This window comes from Eucyclogobius newberryi, unplaced genomic scaffold (assembly GCF_026437365.1).
Source record: "Eucyclogobius newberryi isolate DKJ021-1_F unplaced genomic scaffold, fEucNew1.0.hap1 SCAF_2, whole genome shotgun sequence".
Lineage (NCBI taxonomy): Eukaryota > Metazoa > Chordata > Actinopteri > Gobiiformes > Gobiidae > Eucyclogobius > Eucyclogobius newberryi.
In genome coordinates this window covers 19,525,292-19,544,493 of record NW_027315834.1, presented here as the reverse complement: position 1 = coordinate 19,544,493, position 19,202 = coordinate 19,525,292, and the positions used below count along the sequence as shown (strand labels likewise).

General features: G+C 39.8%; 3 protein-coding genes and 3 non-coding genes across 6 annotated transcripts; all 6 read right to left on the bottom strand.

Annotated features, from left to right (window-relative positions):
* Positions 1-780: 780 nt before the first annotated feature.
* Positions 781-3,134, bottom strand: rpl17 (ribosomal protein L17). Its single transcript, XM_072454145.1, has 6 exons — positions 3,036-3,134; positions 2,814-2,854; positions 2,491-2,625; positions 2,225-2,323; positions 1,039-1,230; positions 781-854 (listed from the first exon to the last, which is right to left on the bottom strand). Exons 1-6 carry the CDS (start codon positions 3,073-3,075, stop codon positions 807-809), a joined length of 555 nt encoding a protein of 184 aa, XP_072310246.1. The 5' UTR covers positions 3,076-3,134; the 3' UTR covers positions 781-806.
* On the bottom strand, positions 922-988 carry LOC140368461 (small nucleolar RNA SNORD58). The gene has a single exon (XR_011928172.1). It is a non-coding gene; the product is annotated as a small nucleolar RNA SNORD58 (small nucleolar RNA).
* LOC140368460 (small nucleolar RNA SNORD58) lies at positions 2,389-2,456 on the bottom strand. Its single transcript, XR_011928171.1, has one exon. It is a non-coding gene; the product is annotated as a small nucleolar RNA SNORD58 (small nucleolar RNA).
* Positions 2,922-2,989, bottom strand: LOC140368462 (small nucleolar RNA SNORD58). The gene has a single exon (XR_011928173.1). It is a non-coding gene; the product is annotated as a small nucleolar RNA SNORD58 (small nucleolar RNA).
* Positions 3,135-4,804: 1,670 nt separating the features above from the next.
* On the bottom strand, positions 4,805-15,915 carry mfhas1 (multifunctional ROCO family signaling regulator 1). The gene is made up of 2 exons (XM_072454142.1): positions 12,685-15,915; positions 4,805-5,694 (listed from the first exon to the last, which is right to left on the bottom strand). The coding sequence occupies exons 1-2, from the start codon at positions 15,617-15,619 to the stop codon at positions 5,567-5,569; spliced, it is 3,063 nt and encodes a 1,020-aa protein (XP_072310243.1). The 5' UTR covers positions 15,620-15,915; the 3' UTR covers positions 4,805-5,566.
* A 929-nt stretch (positions 15,916-16,844) lies between these two features.
* Positions 16,845-19,168, bottom strand: ppp1r3b (protein phosphatase 1, regulatory subunit 3B). Its single transcript, XM_072454187.1, has 2 exons — positions 18,956-19,168; positions 16,845-18,173 (listed from the first exon to the last, which is right to left on the bottom strand). Exon 2 carries the CDS (start codon positions 18,161-18,163, stop codon positions 17,291-17,293), a length of 873 nt encoding a protein of 290 aa, XP_072310288.1. The 5' UTR covers positions 18,164-18,173; positions 18,956-19,168; the 3' UTR covers positions 16,845-17,290.
* Between the last annotated feature and the right edge of the window lie 34 nt (positions 19,169-19,202).

The window sequence follows — 19,202 nt, the reverse complement described above, 5'->3', positions numbered from 1 at the left end:
TGGATGGGTGCATGCAAGTTAACGACAATTTAGTTCAGTTGCTAAAACATTTACAGGGACTTAACAGAACTTTTCCACATTGTTAAATCCAAACTTTCTGAAGAAAAATCAGTACAGGATTTCTAGGTTTAATAAAACTGAAAATAGCAGCGTGCTGAAGTATTCAGACCCTAGATTGAATGGCCTAATAAGAGTCCACCTGTACAAGCTGAAAAGTGAGAGATGCAGGGAGTCCTGGCACCTGAACACATCATCCCACTGTCAAACATCGTGGTGCAGCAGCATTCCGAGTCTGCTTTTCTGCTGCAGAGACAGGGAAGCTGCTCAGAGTAGAAAAATCTGTAGGGGTCTGCAAAAGGGACAGAAGTTCCTACACAAAGCCAGAGCAATATTTCAGTGGCAAAACATTCACGAGTTAGCCTGAATCCAAATCAATGTGCAGCAACCATGAACTCGGACAGAGCTCGAGTAGTTTTGCACACAGCACTTTCGTTTTAAATCTGCAAATGTACTTTTCCTGGATGTGGTCTGGACAAGAAGTTCCAGGAATGGGATTACATTTCCAAGCCATAAGGTTGACTGGAGATAAATTTGTAGGTTTTTACTTTAGTCTGAATGCAAACGTTACAGCCCTTGAGGAAAAATTAAGTTCTCTGAACTGCACCTAGTAGCCAAACGTCCCTACCCTCTACACATCATACTGCTATATACTTTTTCATACCAGGTTTTAGAAACTGATGGTTCCAAACTTGAGTGACTTAAAAGACCAGACAAAAGGCATTCAGTGTTTTTCATTTTATTGAAATCTACTCCCGGGCCATGAGTTTCTGCTTCTTCAACTTCTTCTGTGAGACCTATGAAGGAGAGAAATTATAGTCAGTTTTCTTGTGAAGTATCGGTCGCCTTCTAGACACACATTTAGTTGCTCAGCATAAAGAGTTTATTTTCATGAGTTATCCAAAGGTGTCCTAAGTGGTCATCACAGCAACGCAATTACCAATTTTCATTCAATACAGCATATAATACAACTGCATTTACCTTTTTCTTTTGAGCCACCTCCTCCTCTGGTTTGGGGACAATCTGCTCCTTCTCAGTGAGGATCATCTCAATGTGGCAGGGAGAGCTCATGTAAGGGTTGATGCGTCCATGAGCGCGATAGGTGCGCCTCCTCATCTTGGGGGCCTTGTTGACTTGAATGTGTTCAATGACCAAAGAGTCCACATCCAGACCCTGCAGGCCACAATGACTCGTAGTCATATTTCAACATTTGTGCCGCAGTTCAAACAAAAAGTCTCAGTTACAAAACCCTTAAGGTCAAGTCGTGTAAGTTTGCATTTTGGTTCCAGCCTCAAACTTTAAACCATTTAGAAATTCACCTTAAAACGAGTCAGCACATCAGTGTACCAGAGATAATTTGTAATGGGCAATAATGGCAATTTTTTTTGATCATTGAAAAGGATTTTTCGCAAGCAATCCAAGTAATTTCCTTGCGGTGTGGACGGCAGAGTAGTTCTCCCACATGTCAATCGTTCCCTGCATTTACTGCACACCTGCAGGCTCACTCAGGATAGCAGTACACTTCCCTGGCTGCACATGCGTGGTTGATATGCTGGTGTGTGTTTAAAGAGTTCCTTTTAGACTGAGCTCAGAAGCGATTTAAATCTGCGGAGACAAGGATGTGATACATCACGCTAAACGCAGGAGGGGCTGTTCCATGCTTTCGCACAAAGTTTGATGGTAGGCGGAGTCTTGAAAACAAGGGGGGTGCACGTGCCAATTAAAAAAATAAACACGTACATACAGAGGACATCATAATCTCCACCACCCCAGCTTTAAAAACACATCCATAAACAGTTATAAGATAGACATTGGTTAAATATCTGAATGGCCATCAACCATTTGACAATGCAGACGGTTACTTTAAAAAGCCAGTCATTTTTCCTTTTCCTCTTGTTCTTACGCACTTGTAAGCAAACCAATACAAGTGCGCCTTTGTAAGAGGACTGAGACTATGGGCCTTAGGCAGGTGCGCACTGGGTAGGGACCAGCTCACAGGGTTTACTGCATAACCATTTCCTTGTAAATGCGTTCATACAAATCTTAGTATGACACTAGATATAGTGCATATTCCAGGAGCAAAGCAAAATCCCTTTTGGTATATGGGGCACAGACTTAACTGCATTTACCAAAGCCGTCCAAGTTCCAGTAACCATCAAAAACATACCTTGAGTTCAGCATTGCTCTCTGCATTTTTTAGCATGTGAAGGAGAAACTCTGCACTTTTCTTTGGCCAACGTCCCTGGGTCCAACCAAACTGTTTGGCCTATTAATAAAAAAAAAAAAAAAAAACTCAATTTTTTTTTGCATCAATCTAAAACAGTCTCAAAAGCTGCTCAGCCAACAAAGTTTAGTTTCATCTTTAATCCAAAGGTGTCCTAAGATGGTCATCATTGCAGCATTTCATGTCTACACATAATTTACTTATTGTACCTGAGCACACCTGCCCACGCCACCGTTGTAGCGGCGGAACGGGACACACTGATGCTTGACCACCACATCACGCAGATACTTGTTGGCCTTGCGGATGTGCATGCCTTTGATGGCTTGAGCTGTCTCGCGAGTGTTCTGGGGAAAACATTAGGCAAAACATTACATTTGATAATTAAACCAAATGGGCCTGATTTTAATGTAAAAATAAACAGTAAAGCACAAGTTGACGGTCAACCATATTTAATTTATTGGCACTAGTTGAGTTAAACTTAAAAAAAAAAACTAGGTTGTGAGTTCGATGGCTTTCAAACATAAAATCGTACCTTGAAATGAACCCGCAGATTGGAACCCCTTGCCTTGCAAGCTGGAATAGAAACACACTATAAGAAAAGGTACTTTATAATACAACCTGCGGTGCCACTTTCTGTATGGCATCTCAGAGCATTAGATTTTATTTTCATGATCAATCCAAAGGTGTCCTAAGAAGTCATCACAGTTATCCATACACAGCATGATAGTTAATTGTACATCTCTGTAGTACTCACACTTGGTCGGGTTCTCGGGGTCAAGTGAGTAGCGGACCATTTTCAGAAGATCTATAAAGAGGCAAAACAGTTAAAAGTCATGATCACACGCAGGCTCTAGCTAGCTTAGCATTAGCTAATGGAAGACGGGGCGGCCCTGACACTATTTGTAAACGTGTTGGTCACAAACATTTTGGGTATTAGCTGTACACAGAGTGCAAGTAAGTCTAAATATGTGCCACTGCTACACAATTTCTACGCTTCAGTTTGTTGTGGCGCAGGGAGCAAGGCCGAGCAGAGGCGTTTAACACAAGCGGCTTCCGCAGCCACTTAAAAACAGTCAGCGACTTCACATATACTACTATTTAAACACATCTGCCGATTATTTAACCGTGTGACTAAAAATAAAGATTTAAATATGCAGGATGGCAATAATTTCAAACAGATTCAACGTGTCATGTTTCCTCTTGTGCAAAGTAGCAGCCATACCTCTGAGGCCGCTGGAGAAAGAGGAAGTTGGGCTGCAGCGCTGCGGTTCTTGTGCTTCCTGCTGGAGTTACTGCCCCCTGCTGGAGAGCTGGGGCTCCGACTAAATACAGGCCGGGAAGCTGCAATGTGTTAAGTTGAACAGTTGGTGGTGGTGTTCGACGCCCAAAAAAATCAAACATTTGGAGTATCTCTCACTTTCTGAGGCTAATGTGAAACAAATATGTCCTTTTTGTTTATAAATGCTGACAGAGAGAAACATTTTTTGTTCCATATGGAGAGGCCTAGTACTAGTATTACATCGATATGAACCAGGTCAACGAATCTTCTAATCTGATATTTAAACTGCAAATTAGACTTGCATAGACTTCTGACCTGACAATATATATATATATATATATATATATATATCTGGTTCATATCGATGTAATACTAGTACAAGGCCTCTCCATATGGAACAAAAAATGTTTCTCTCTGTCAGCATTTATAAACAAAAAGGACATATTTGTTTCACATTAGCCTCAGAAAGTGAGAGATACTCCAAATGTTTGATTTTTTTGTGTAAAGGTTTCTGATAGACTTCTGACCTGACAATATATATATATATATATATATATATATATATATATATATATATATATATATATATATATATATATATATATATATATATATATATATATATATATATATATATATTGTCAGGTCAGAAGTCTATGCAAGTCTAATTTGCAGTTTAAATATCAGATTAGAAGATTCGTTGACCTGGTTCATATCGATGTAATACTAGTACTAGGCCTCTCCATATGGAACAAAAAATGTTTCTCTCTGTCAGCATTTATAAACAAAAAGGACATATTTGTTTCACATTAGCCTCAGAAAGTGAGAGATACTCCAAATGTTTGATTTTTTTGTGTAAAGGTTTCTGATAAAACATAAGTTTGATGCCAAACCCAAAGTTTTATATGCTCTTGCCCACCCTGAGATTACTGAGATCTGAGCATATTCGCAGATTTCTTAGTGACTATACCTAAGAACTTATTGTATTACAACAAACTTATGCATTTCAACAATTATCATTTTAGTGCTCTCCATCTGTATTAAATGTCATTGGCTGATGGAACATCACATGAACACAACCTGTTTACCATGTCCATGATCCCGCTCGTTTTCTTCAAACATCATTGTTTTGACTGGGTCAAAATTCCAAACACTGTAAACAGGAAGCTGAAACCTCACAACTCAATTCATTGCCTATAAAAAGTTGTAGCCTACATAAAATCTTGGAATAAAAATACAGACAGTTTTTTTTTAATATTAAAGCCAGATATTTATTTGGTATTATTCTGTGAGCTGTTAAAACCAGCAAACAAGTGCAACCTCCCTATATCCTGGTCATGCACAACATTGCACTGATGTGTCAAAACTAGGATGGACACACCCTAGGCCAACATATAAAAATAAAATTATCATTTCAATAGGAAGATGACTTCTTCCTCTAATCTGTTCTGTTTTTTCAGTGAGGGGACATACTACCCACAATGTCTCCTCACCTTTAATTTATGTACATAAAACATTTCGCATTATCAGAACTGTTTGGTCAGAAACAGCTTCAATAAAGATTCCACTGACCACTCCTTGGCAGTTACTAGTTTTCACTTCAACACTCTGCTGCATAGCCTTTGGTGGTAAACCCTACAGGGAGATACAATGAGGAGTGTCAGAGTGGACAATATGTAGGTGTCTTGTAATGTTATGAATTGATGAAACAGAAGTAGCATGAGTCAAACATCCTTGGTAATACAATCTGCATTTGAACTGTCTGAAAGTAGAATATTTGTGCTGTTCCACACTCCTTCAATACAATGGAAAGTGTTACAAGAAAAAGGACAACCAGAAAAGTACAGTGATTATGACAACATGCAAAGTCCGCTGACCACATTTTTCAATATTGTATAAATATTCAAACGAAGAAAGATTTTGGATATGTGTGCACTTTTACATGTCCAGCATCAATGGAAATGGCGTTTTGGAAAGGCCATGGAGCCACTGGTTTAGCACAGCTGTTATTTTGGACAGGGACTGGACACTGCGGGAGTCGGAGGGTAGACCAGTGCTACATTCACACTCTCTGTGCCAATTGGGCAGATGATCTCAGCGAGTCCCTCCGGCCGAGGCTGGCTGAGAAGTTCACCTGAAATACAACACACAAAACAATGAGAAAGATGCAGTTCCCAAACGTGTCAATAGATGGCAGCTTTACCACATCTAAAAACACATACAATTTACATTACTTGATATTAAATTGATTAATACTCATGTTTGGGGGGGGGAACTAAATGCACACTTGTCACACTGAGCATTAAACTCAATGAGTGCAGAGCAGGAAACAGCTGTTGTGCAGCCTTGAAGCTTAATTGGTTCAAAAGTGAGGCGATATAGTTTGCTCTGCTGCTTGGCTGTTATTGTTACCATCTCTTTAGTTAAACCCATTGCATGTAAATGTGTTGAACGGTGGTATAAATAAAGAGTGCAGTGATGCGTACACACATACTGGACATACAATATGTCCCCATTCTAGGACACTTCCTGTTGAGTGCACACAAATCTGTCACAGGCTTTTCCTCCAAAACAGAAATATTTGACCAAAACAAGACCAGAAAAATATCATATTGACATAGAAATGTCTCTTATCTGTCTTTACATTGAGTTTCAAAACTGTTAATCCATTGACAGCTTTCCTATAAATATAGTAAATGTGGGTAAGCTTATTGTTTGTCTGATTGCATTTGTGCCCCCTGAGAGCAAAACAACAGCCTTTTCCAACTGCCTCTGTGGCCTAAGATACTTAAGATCACAAAGCATTAGCGCAGTCAGTTAGTTGTCTGTAAAACTGTATTAACCATAGTCACATACTGCTTACACTGAATCACCCTCAATATTCTCACTGGCTGCACTGATCTAGATTTATAATCTGCTTTAGACATGAACTGACCCGTTTTTGTTGCCCAGATCATTATCTGTTGTTGTTTTGACAACTGTATATGCCTTCCACAATCTATGGCACAGCTCATTGTGTGTATTTCATGCAGCACAAGCACTATTTCATAGGAAAACTAGAAACGTTTGTAAAACATTTACCATGTGGAAAATTGTAAAACAAGGAAAAACAAAACAAGGAAGTGTCTTGAGTAGCTTTCCCTTACATTCACTATAATCACTAAGTGGAATATACGTTATTACTTATGTGAAACGCATTTTACAGTCGCCTTTGCCAACTAAAAAATCTAAAGATTTCGTCAAGTATGTTGTCTTGGCACCACTGGCCATTACACCGTTAGCAGCACTTAAACCATTAGGCTCATTGATTTTGTTCTCCTCTTTCACTCTGGAGCTGTTTGGACAGAGTCCAGACCAAGACTCATCACTACAGCCCACACACTCTCCTCATTGGTAAATACGATTTTTATTCCAGGAAGTGGATGCGTAGTCATGCAGACACTGAAATAGGTCAATAATAGATAATAACTCCTCCTCCTGAATGCTTCTCTGAAAGGGTCACAGACTGACTAAATCAGAGGACAGTGAGTGAGGAGGGGAGAGACTGGTCACTGACTTTAAGAGCAAGAATGTGCAGATCTCACATCAGCCCTCCATATTTAAACTTCACCAGCATGTACAAGAATCATTTACATTCCACTGAGCTTGGCTTGTTTCCCTGGAAGCATTATTTTTGCTCTCACAGTTATGCACAACAAAATACTTTGGTTTTCTGTAAAGGAATGTGCATCCTCTTATTCAATAAAACTACACTTTCCGGTCTCCTGAAAAGTCCCTGTGAGCTGCAGGATGTCGGTTAAGAAATGGAGGGAAACTGAACTGCTGAAGTCCATTCAGAGAGCGCTGGACTATGATCTTATTTCCTCCAGACTCATGTCCTCCAGGATCTGTGGAGGTAAACATCAGAGGTTTTGTTTGATACAGATGTATTGATGCAAAGATGCATCAATACATCTGTTTGGATTTATCCTAAAACCTTTCTTGCTTGTACATAGATATCACACATATTCCACTTCCACTCTACAAACCCTTTCTTGTGCGGAGGTTCTGCCGATGCTAAAAACTAACAACAGTGTTTACGCTGCTCTAGGCGTCAATAGTTTACACAAACAAATTAAATAGCAGTATTACAAGTATCCCAAAAAAATAGATGTATAATGAAAGATATGATATGGCCCAGTCCAATTTTAAAGATGTTTTCTAATCCATCAGCTCTTTGAGCGGCAAATGGAATTATTCTATGATGTGCTTGAATTAATAGTCACAACATCAACAGCAAGACTGTTGCTTACATGTACAAGTAACTGAAGCGCCAACAGTCTCTCAAAGCCATAGTTCTAAAAGCAGCTGAGGAAAGAAAAATGACAGAAAAATGCATGTAAATTGCATGTAATATTGTGACAATAGAGCATACACAAGACATCTCAGGCACATAAGCCATTTAATGGTTTACTGAATGACAGCTTAGCATGCAACTTCTTTTAAAATAAATGTAGTTCTCAAATCACCAGTCTGCCCACAAACACTAATGAACTGTCCAACCTCAACCACAATGTCATCAGTTGAGCCACAAGACTAGTCTAGTACCAAACAGTTCATCTGTAAAGATGCCAGGGTCAGCCATCCCTGACTAGACAGTTCCTCTGCACACTTTCTATAAAACATCCCGTCCTTCCTTTCAACCAGATTTGGGTTATACAGGTCTTATACACATTTAAGCAGTTCAGCACCGAGGGGAGTGACCACCATGTCATAGACTGTAAACTGCATTTGATCACAATTGCCACAACCTTCATTTCCTCATATTGAACAATTCGATTGATTATATCCGTAATTAACAATAGATAAAAATCACTTTCAATCTCAACTTCTTTATAATATAAAGAGGACAGATTTTAAATCAGTGCCATTCACAAAAATAGTAATAGTACTGTATATATCTGTGTATGTATATAATATTTATTCAAAGAGTTCAAAAATGTCTTTTTTTCCAAGAATAAAAACATTGCGGTTATTGCAGTTTGCAATGAAAACAATACAGCACTATAATCTATGTATGTTATAATTGAATACTAAATACTCAAAGACAACATGTCTTCTTTAAGATTTCTTTGTATGGACTTCGAGAGTCCTTCTGGTCGACCAGACTATGGCGGGATGCCTCTGTAAAGAGATAGTGAAACTCAGTGGTTACTGCTCTCTCCATATACCTTTATAATCTCATTATAGTGACCATTTATATCCTTAAAAAGCCACAGGGCAGTCCACTCTCAACCACTGCATCCACTGCAACTGAATTTCATGATGTTACACGGGGATAATGCAAATTGTCAATATTTTGCACCATAACATAATTTACCACAATGCATTGTTAGTTTAGATGTATTATATACACACACAGCTATATGACAGTACACAACTGACTTGTACAATATGAAACTTTGAATTGTGCTGTGGTCAAATTCTGAAATACAACATTATTAGAGAAGCCAAGGAGGAGGTGTAATGACAGTGCTATAGCGCTTACAGCCAAAGGACTTGGTAATAGGTAATAAGCTGCTGCAGCACTCAGGTGGTACAGGACCAGCGTCACACACACCAAGTGTAAACACACACAGCCGCAATCACATGTCTCAGGTAATTCGGCAGCTTACCACAAGTGATGTAACAGGATTGCCATTCTCTACTACAGGATTACTATTTGCACCATCAACATAGTTCAGGGTTTCACACAGAAAAAATCAGCTTTGGACTAGGTAATAATACAGAATTTATATTCTGTATACGCTCCATCTATGATATAATGTAAAGCTTTAAATATGTATGAAACAAAAGACAGCCATGGTCTGATAGGACCTGGAACCTCAGGAAACCACACGCGTGATTTATTTTTTCAGGCTTTACCTCAAAAAAGGCAGTCTCATCAGTCCAATATGGAATGGAGTGAAACAAAGGGTAACAAACCTAACACGGGGACATGATCTGGGCATGTTTGAACAAGCTGCTCCCTTATTATACAGACACAGACTGGCTTGGTAAGGTTAAGGATATCAAATAAGTTTTGTCAAAGTGCTGTCAAAATATTTTACTTGAGTATATAATTCTTAAAACCATACCAAACACATGCCATTTTATTCAGCTTTAGAATACTGAATCTCACTTTGACATGGTTGAGATTAAAACCAGGTTTTGCTTGTTATGAAATAAATCACAAAAATGCAATGGAGCACTCTATCATACTCTGTAATTAATTATAAACAAGTGTCTTTGCTATGAAGTTGCTGACATAAAAATGTCTCAGAGAAAGCCATGAGGACCACAAATTTAGATTAAGTCAACTGAAGCCCTACAATGCTTCAGTTTTCTGGGCAATGTACTTTTACATATCACAGCAGTTTAAAAGGGAACGATTACCGGTATTCACACCTATAAACTCAAGATAGTAATGCAATAATCAGTGAGAGAGTAAAACGGCAGTAGAAATCTCCTGGTTCACTTGGCCAGAGTACCCAGGTTTAAATCTTCTTAACAGATAATAACTGTCAGAATAATAAAACAGGCCCTGAGAGGCATTTCAGATTGACTAGTAAATGCATTACTAGGGGCAACATATTAAAGATAGTGACATGAATTTTTAAAAGCTCGAGTACAGGTTTTTAACAACTGAGTCATCACTCAAAAATGATGTTTAAAATGTGCGGCTACCCTTGAGCTAAAGACATACAGACGCTAAATAAGAAATTAGAACATATGGAGCATACACACAGCCAGAGGCTTAACACTTGAGTCAAAGTTTGATTTGTGGTTGCCATGTTATTGAGCAATGAATTGCAATGAATTGCTCAATAACTGCAGCCTTTGCCTAACCAGCTCTTTATCTATAAAAATGTAAATACACCAAATCCCCACCAATTCATTAAAGTTAAATTAAAGGAGTCAGACTAGGCGATAAAGTGTAGAGCAACCGCGTACTGTCCATACCGTACATACAACAAAAAAGGCCACGTCTTCCATATTGTAATTTAGTGGAAGCCACCAGCACCAAAGCAAGTTTTGATGCAGGTTTCTGCTCCTCATTTTACAGCACAAGTGCTGAGCCACAACTCGAGTCTCCTAGTAGTTTCTTCTGTAGACAGCCTCTGTAGATATTTCTGCCAGTATGGGTTATAATTATGTCCTCCCCATCATGTTTGTCGGCGAGCCTAGCTCCTACTAAGAATGGTAAAGTCTCATATAATCATTGGTTGGTAACACTTAGTTACATTTACTCAAATCACTTTTTGGAAGTATTGTTAGACAATACTTTTGTGATAGTACTGTTACTCTGTACAGTATCCTACTTGAGTAAAAGTTCTGGTTCCTCTTCCCAATGAGAAATAAATAAAAGCTTTGTTGACAATATTAATGATTTGAACACATTTCTTGTTTTACCATCAAATATGATTTGTTTATTGTAACGTTGTCTTTTCTTTGGAAATAATTTGTACCGGTAATGTTTTGTCTGTCTGACTACATTAACTCATGACCAGATTTTAAATATATTTTATGTTCAAAAAGTTATGTTACTCACTACTCAACTTGTAGTTATTGTAGTAAAATACTGGTACTGGTAAGTACTGGTTACTACTTTTTACTTATATTGGAATATTATTTTAACGTTGCATTACTATTGCTTTAGTACAAATACAAATGATTGACTGTACAGGACCTATGAACATATGTCTGATAAAAATCTAATTTGTTGCATTTATGTATTAAATAAGGCATTTCATGTTAGTGCATATAATGCACATCATATGAATGTAAATATATCTGATTGCTTCATTGTCCCACAAATCTAATAGTATTATTGTTCTCACCCCATTCCCAGCAGTACTCCAAAAGATTTATGAAATCATACTAAGAAACAAATGTATTCTATAGTACGCATCTAATCCAGGGTATATTTCAGACGCCTACCTTTGTGTATTATAATAATTGATAATAGTTTATGTGCTCATTGAACTGAGCCCTATGCTATTTCCATTTCATGCAAGTATAAGTATAGCTCACACATGGAAAAAAGGTTAGAGACCGTTGCAGTACATCAAATAACTCTGTAAAGTGATATTCAAAAAGAACAAATACATTCCTTTAAAGTCTGTTTCCTGATCCAACTGCAGTGTGTTTAGTCTGGAGCCCAAACTCTGCCTCAGCTAAGAGCAGCTAAACATATCAAGTCCATAAAAGGCCTGGCCCTGGAGAACCAGGACACACTCACAAGCATAAAACATCAAGAGGAGGTTCCCAGAACAAAGAAATAAATCACGTAGCCTAGGTCTAAATAGTGAGCCCAAAAAAGTCTATGTTTAGCACTGGTAGTGATAACTTAGTCCCTTAAACACTTCTGTTTGCAATAACAGTATCTCCTGCTACTAAATGATTACGTAATTGTTACAATTCTACACTTCAACAAACCAACACAAAACATAGGGTAAATTGTATAAAATCGAAGGGTAATAAATAAAGCAGTGCTGTTTTTCCATTTTTGCAAAGCACTTCCTGCTTTCCATGGGAGTTTCAAACTACGTAATCAAGCCGGAGAAAAATATCTATTTGTTTTCGTATTTTCAGCAATTGCAACTACGTAATTCTTAAATTCAGTTGTGTGATACAGACATGAGAGGAAAGCGTTGGTCTGTCTTCAATACACGTTATATAACTATGAAAAGGCTAGTGCCATAACAACCTGTTTAACACAAGCTCTATTGTAGAAGAATGAACAGACTAATCAAGGCATGCATCATTTGATGGCCTTGTGAAAGATTACTAAAGCTGTCAAATGCCTCAGACCCTGCTCAATGCGCATGATCATATTCAGATTGTAAAATAGATAACAAAATGTATTTTGCTGAAGTCTTAGATCCATAAAGCTAAATCAAATATGCTATTGGCTATGTCTTTTGCAGTGTCTGCACTGGGCAATGTGACAAAATATAACATGCAGGCTGTTGTAACCTTGGTACATATATAGGATAAATGACTTGTACATGCAAAATAAATGCAATTAATTCAATAATATATAATCAATGAATAATTATATGGCCTGCCAGGAATTCAAAATGTCTAACAGTAGGTGTAGTACCTGGAAAGGCATGTGGGCTGGATGACCCTCTTTTGAGGCACTTTGAACACAGGATATGCACAGAGAAGAGGAGCGCAGGCCACTCTTGAAGCAGCAGGTCCAGTTCTTCCACCAGTGGCATGATGGCTTGCCATGCAGTCCAAATGTTTGGCAGGGAAGCATGGCTGACTATGGAGAGGGTCTCTGTCAGTTTTCCTTTTGGTGGATGGTGGCTTATTACCACGGGGACTTTACCGCGATAAGCACAGATTTGATCCCTTCCATCCGACCTTTGGACGACATGGCTGTTTATCTGCGCACTGAATCGGTCAAACAGTCCTGGAGGAAAGAAAACAGGGAAGCGGTACTGGATGTTCAGCTGCTCCACCGAGAAAAACTGGCAGGAAGAGCCTCCACTGGCTGAGGCCTCAGTGGTACTGGGGGAGACACTGTTGACGTAGCTGGGAAACCTGTACCACACAGTGGCTCCGTTAAGAGGCTTGTTGCGGGTTTTGTTGATGCAGTAGCAGATTCCCATCTTCTCCAGGAGCTGCATGATGAGGTGAAGGTCCTGCTGGGTCTGAATGAGTGGTCTTAGAAGCAGGCGGATCACGTTAGAGGGTAGAAGGCCGTTTTGAAGAAAGCCTTGCACAAAATGCTGCAGATGCGTAACCCTGAGGCTCTCTCCTTTTTCATCCTCAATGATCAAGCTTACCCTACCTTTATCCCCCCTTTCCCCCTCAGACAGAAGTCTGTCTAAGAGAGTGGATTCATCTCTCTGGAAAAACACATTTAAGATTGCAATAAATCTTGGAAGATTATGAAAAACATATTCTTTCAGAGTAAGACTGTCTTCAAAATAAAGCAGTTTCCCACTCTCATGTAGGTAGGACAAAGCACTCTGTAAGCGGTCCTCTGTTAGTCCTGCCTGTAGGCCAAGACGAGCAGAATCCCACCAGGACAGCCACAGATCTTTGGGTTTAAAGTGCAGTTCCTCCAGCATCTGCCAGGACTTAGGCAGCACACGGTGGAGATTGGGGAAAATGTCTCTGTGGTCAGCAACAGACATGAGCTTTTCCCTTAGCCTCTGGATGTTGAGCTGTGCAGAGGTGCAGCTAACAGACAGCACAGGGGAGAGAATCTGAAGTCTGTGGTTCAGCATGTACTCTAGTTGGGATTTCCTGCGCCGTAGGTTCCTATCAGACACACCATAAAACGGGATATGAGGGCTAAGAGAGCGGACATTAAAGCCCTGCTCCAAAGCCAGGTCCATCTGCAGAATGATGCCTCTTATAGACTCTATGTCCGTCAGTTCCTGGAGGCCAATCTGTCTGTGAATGTCAAGACATTTCTCCTCTACTTCCATGTCTCCACATACGTCTCTGTGTGTGCCCACTATGCACACTATGGCATGAGGGACTTTGGCACCGAGAAGGTGAAGAAAATACCCAACATGGGCATAAAAGTTCTTGGGTGTATACATTTTAAGATTTACTACAAGTACATACAAAGCACCAGGGGAGAGAAAAAAGGGTTTTATGAGGTCATAATTTGACTTCCCTGACAAATCGTACACTAAAAATGTAAGACACCTGTCTATATCTGCTATCCAGTTTGTGACTTCAATGCCTTTGTTTCCATGGAAATGAGCCGCATTCTGCAATTTGCGAACTAAACTCTGCCTGAGGAAAGATTTTCCAGAGTTTTTCATCCCCATTAAGACCAGTTTAAGTCTTGGCTTCACAGCAAGCTGGGATTGTGCAAGTTCTTTTTGATAAGCAGCAATGTATGGTATTCCCTTCATACAAACCTCATAAGGTGGCTGGATAAGAGGGTTATCCTTCACTTTCCAAATGTTCACTTGGGACAGCTTTCCAAAATTATCCGGGAGTATGGCTATTTGATTACCCTGTATAACAAGCTCTTCCAATTTTGACAGTTCCACAACAGAATCTGGCAGAAATGTTATGCTGTTATTGTCCAACCACAGATTGGCCAAATTCACAAGTTGCCCTAAATCCTCTGGAATGCAAGTGAGTTTATTTCTGCTCAGGTAAAGTTCCTCTAATCCTCTGATACTTAAAATAACCTCAGGAAAGTTTTCAAAATTGTTTGAGGAGAGATTAAGCATTTTCAGTCTTTGCAAGTTGGTGAAGGCAGGAGGCAGCACATGTAGGTTGTTACTGTCCAGCATTAGGCTCTCAATCTTATGCAGTTGACAAAAAGTGTCCGGTAATGTGGTGATATGAAGGCAACTGAGCCACAGGATTTTTGTGGATTTTAGTTTCACAAAATCTGTTGGCAATTTCTCAAATTTATTCCCAGACAAGTCTAACTCCTCTAAATCCCCGAGACCAAGGATCTCAGAAGGAAATTGATTGAGTTTGTTATGATCTGTATCCAGTGTCCGCAGCTTAGTGAGGTTAGAAAGGGATTTGGGTAGAACACGTAGCTCATTAAAGCTGATGTCAAGTTCCTCCAAAAACTTGAGTAAACCAATTTGAGAGGATAAATATTGTACTTTGTTATGACTGACGCATAGCTTTTTCAGTCCCTTTAACTTCCCAACATCGTCGGAGAGACATTTTAAGCAGTTGTGGCTCATGTCCAGCTCAAGCAACTGCCCTAGCTCAAAGATGACTCCGGGAATAATTGTGAACTTATTCCTCCTGAGAACAAGAATGCGGAGATTGTTGAGACTGGATCCCAGGCCCTCTGGAAGCTCCTGAAGAAAATTGTTACCGAGGTTGAGCACCTCTATCTCGGCGATATCATCTGGCAGTATGATCTCCTGGTTGTCTTTGGAGCACAGGGTGAGCTGGCGCAGGTTGCTCCGCAGTTTCCTGGACCTGAGGGCTGCATCCCTCCACATCCTGGCCGTCTTTAGGTTGTTCTCCTTGTCCTCCATGGCGTTAGAGCCAGGCGTCTCCTCCTTGTTTTCATTTACGGTCCTCATCAATGTGGCGCGTGCAGCGGGACGGTCCAGCGACAACAATCTTCATCCTCACCAAAACGACAGGCGGATAGTCAAACATTTCCATGGGTGATGCCGCTGGGCTTGGGCACCGCGTTACTCCGCGCATCCTCTGCTCCTGCGCCACTCGCCACACAATGAAAACAAACCGCCCGTGATTATAGCGCACGCTGTAATCCCCGGTGACGACTGGAGCGTGGCCCTGCGCTCACTCTCCGCTTCATTATGGCCCCCGGAACCTTAGACGGTTCTTTCAGCCGCTCTTTTGTCTTTGGCGGTGCCTCGGCTCTCTGTTTTCAGCATCTAGCCGCGGAATGAAGCGACTCCCTCCAGCACACTGCGTCAGTGGGCCCAGCTTCAGTCTTCCTCCTTCCTGCTCATGTTGCTGCTCATGTTGCTGCTCCTGCTCCTGCCGCCACCACAGGGGGGCGAGCTGAGGGAAAGTGACTGCCACACGTGGTCACACTGCGCAGCGTCCGCCCCAAAACACACATTTAACTATACTAGAAAGACATTTAATAGATTTATATATACATAATTATGTTTTCCCAATGGTGCCCAGGGTGTGTAAAACATGTAATCCTGCTCTTCTCGAGGTCTCCATGGTGGACAGAGAAAAATTCTGAATGAATTCACTTGCGCCACCTTAAGGACAAAGTGTGTAGAATATCAATAGAATTGTCGCTGATCAAATATTAGTTATCCTCGCCTGCATTATTACTGTGGTCAACTTTCCTTTTAAAAGGCTGTGGACCTTGCTTAAAAAAAAGACCCCAATAATCACTAGCAGGGATCAAAAGCCATACTATATAAGGTCTAATTTATCAGTTAAATATATTTTAACACTGAAATGTTTGTTCATTTGACCTTAAACATAAATGCTGCATTACATAAGTGAAGTGGAGGCACCTAGACAGCTAACGGAACTGTTGGAAGATGGGTGAAGGACAAGATCAAAATCTTATGTTTTGTGTAGCATGTATACAAATGCTTTGTATCTTTTCACTTCCACAAGACTCTTTAGACAATGAGCTATTGCTTCACAAATAATTAGTTTCTTGCCAACTGATCATATTTATTTATAAATTACAGCTCAATGCAACCTATCAGTGAAATAAATCCCATTCATTTTTTCCAACAGTGCATACAAACATTGATCAAATGCAACAATTACATTTTTTTTAGTAATACGTTCCCCATATTGATCTCCAGTGCCAACACACTTTATTCAAACCGATGAGTCACTCAAACTTTACAACTCTTTGGTTTTCACAAATGTGACGTAGCACAAAGCCACTTATAGATAAACCAAAACTAAAATCATTTAATAACTAGTATAAAAATTACATCAAGACATACAATAACAGGTAACAATATCTGAGGTGAATTTATATTACATGTGCCTTTATGGGAAAAAAGTGCCTCCCCTTGCATTGTATAATAGCAGCACATATTAAAAAAGTGTATTGCAGCTTACCACAAAGAGGAACACAATGTACTGTGTGCAAACAACAAAGTATTTTTTACATACACTTTAACTAAGTATTGCGTCCATTTACAAAAAAAAAAGTGAAAAATTGTCACGCTTCAGATGGAAAACAATAAAATTGAAATGCATCTTATCAAAAAGGTTCATCTCATTGTAAACAGTATTTAGTAGTATGGGCCGAGGTTTTCATAACCTGCATAACTTGGCCAATCAGGAAAAATTCCATGGGAGCAAGTGGGGCTCCCGTAGCGGTCAAAGTGAATCCCAAACCCTAAAGAATCTTTATGGCAACTGTCCTCATTGTGTTTCTTCATTGAAGACCACAGGATGCGATAGTTCTTCCCCTCGTTACTGTCCCAATACTCACGGCTGGCCACTTCATAGCAGATGGCAAATTCAATGCGCTCATGCGGCCTCAAACTTTCAGGGATTGACACCTCAAAAGAGAAAGTGTCACTGTAGGAACTTGGATATGTGTCTTTTATGTACTTGCATCCAAAATCTATATAGCTCTTCCATGTGTCAAAGGTCACCCTCACATTCACAGACTTCTCAAAAGACAAATTTTTCACTTTAATTGTTCCAGCCAGAACCTTTTCTTTCAACACACAATGCTCCAGACACACATAGTTGTTCTCCAGACATTGGCGAAAGTGCAGGTAATCTGAGGACGGTTGTGAAAAGTCCAGCACCAACTGGTCCTCTTCTGTAGCTTGTGTGATGGCAGTATTCAACATCTGTTGCACACTTACAGGAATGTCAATCTGATCATTAAACTCAGAGAAGATTTTCACCTTTGTTAAGGAAAATCCTTTGTGGTCTGCAAAAGTCACTTGCTTTTTTATTTTTCTTGCCGTTTCATTGATTGAATTTGTATTGGCTTCGCTCTGATCAATGCAGTGCAAGTGTTCAAACCTCTGGCATGAATTTGGACCAGGCTGGCAGTTTTTGGAAGTTGTCTTGTAGTCAAACTCCTCCTTGGCCAGGCAAAGTGGCAATGCCATGTCAGTTGGCATTGTCAACTTTGGGGGAAACATGCACAGCACACTGAAAGAGAAGTGCAAACACATTATTTATAGACATTTGACTCTGTCATTTAGGAACCCTAATTATCAAACATGCACTTTTACAGCAATGTCAGGAAGTGCATATATTTAGTGGTCATCATAACAATGATTATTGGTATAAAACATTTTGGTGTGAGACAGGCCATATTTTAGGTCCAAGTCTGAAAAAGGTGAGCTCAGTTTAACTTCAACTAAATGCATCCATTTGAATGAATGGCCCTTTTCTTCATGTAGGCTGAACTGGTCTCAACTGGCTTTAGAGCAAAAAACAATGAAAAGGAATCCTACAAAAAAAAAGCTCTGTGCTTTTAAATGTAAACTCGTCTTTTTATTAGTTCTTAAATGTCTTTTAATTGTATCAATATTTTTTATGATTTGTGCGATATCGTATTTTTCCATTTGCTCCAGATAACCCGTGAAAGAGGTCTTCGTGGGTTCAATGGGTTCATTGGGTTCAATGGGTTCTTACCTGGTTAAATAAAAGGCTAATAAATGAATGAATGAATTAAATAAAAACAAATAGGCCGTTTCAATGAGGCCTATAGTAAAAAAAGTTTGGACACCCCGTGTATCAAACGGTTTTAGTACGCGGAAGCACCAAAACGACACCTTTCAAACATCCAGTAATGAAGTTGTATTACTTAAATGAGTTCGATCTAGCAAACATCAGAAACTAGAGATATATTTTAGACGCGTTAGTAGTCCTACAAACAAAAGGCTACATTTAAAAGTGAACAAATGTAGACTAGGCAGATTACGCACCTTGGTCGGTTCCGGTTTACGGGGTGAAGCTTTGACTTCTGGTGAATGTAGCAGCAGGTTAACTCGTCTTCATTTTGGTTAAAAGTTGCATATATCGTGTCTTTGTTCGGGGTTCATAGGTAGCTGTACGCCGCATGCACACTGCCAAAGCGACCCCAGTCTTTGTTGAAGCCCCACACCGGCTTCACGTGAACACTCGTCCGCAGCCAATCAGAGCGCAGCCTGATGGAGTGATCGCTGCTCTCTC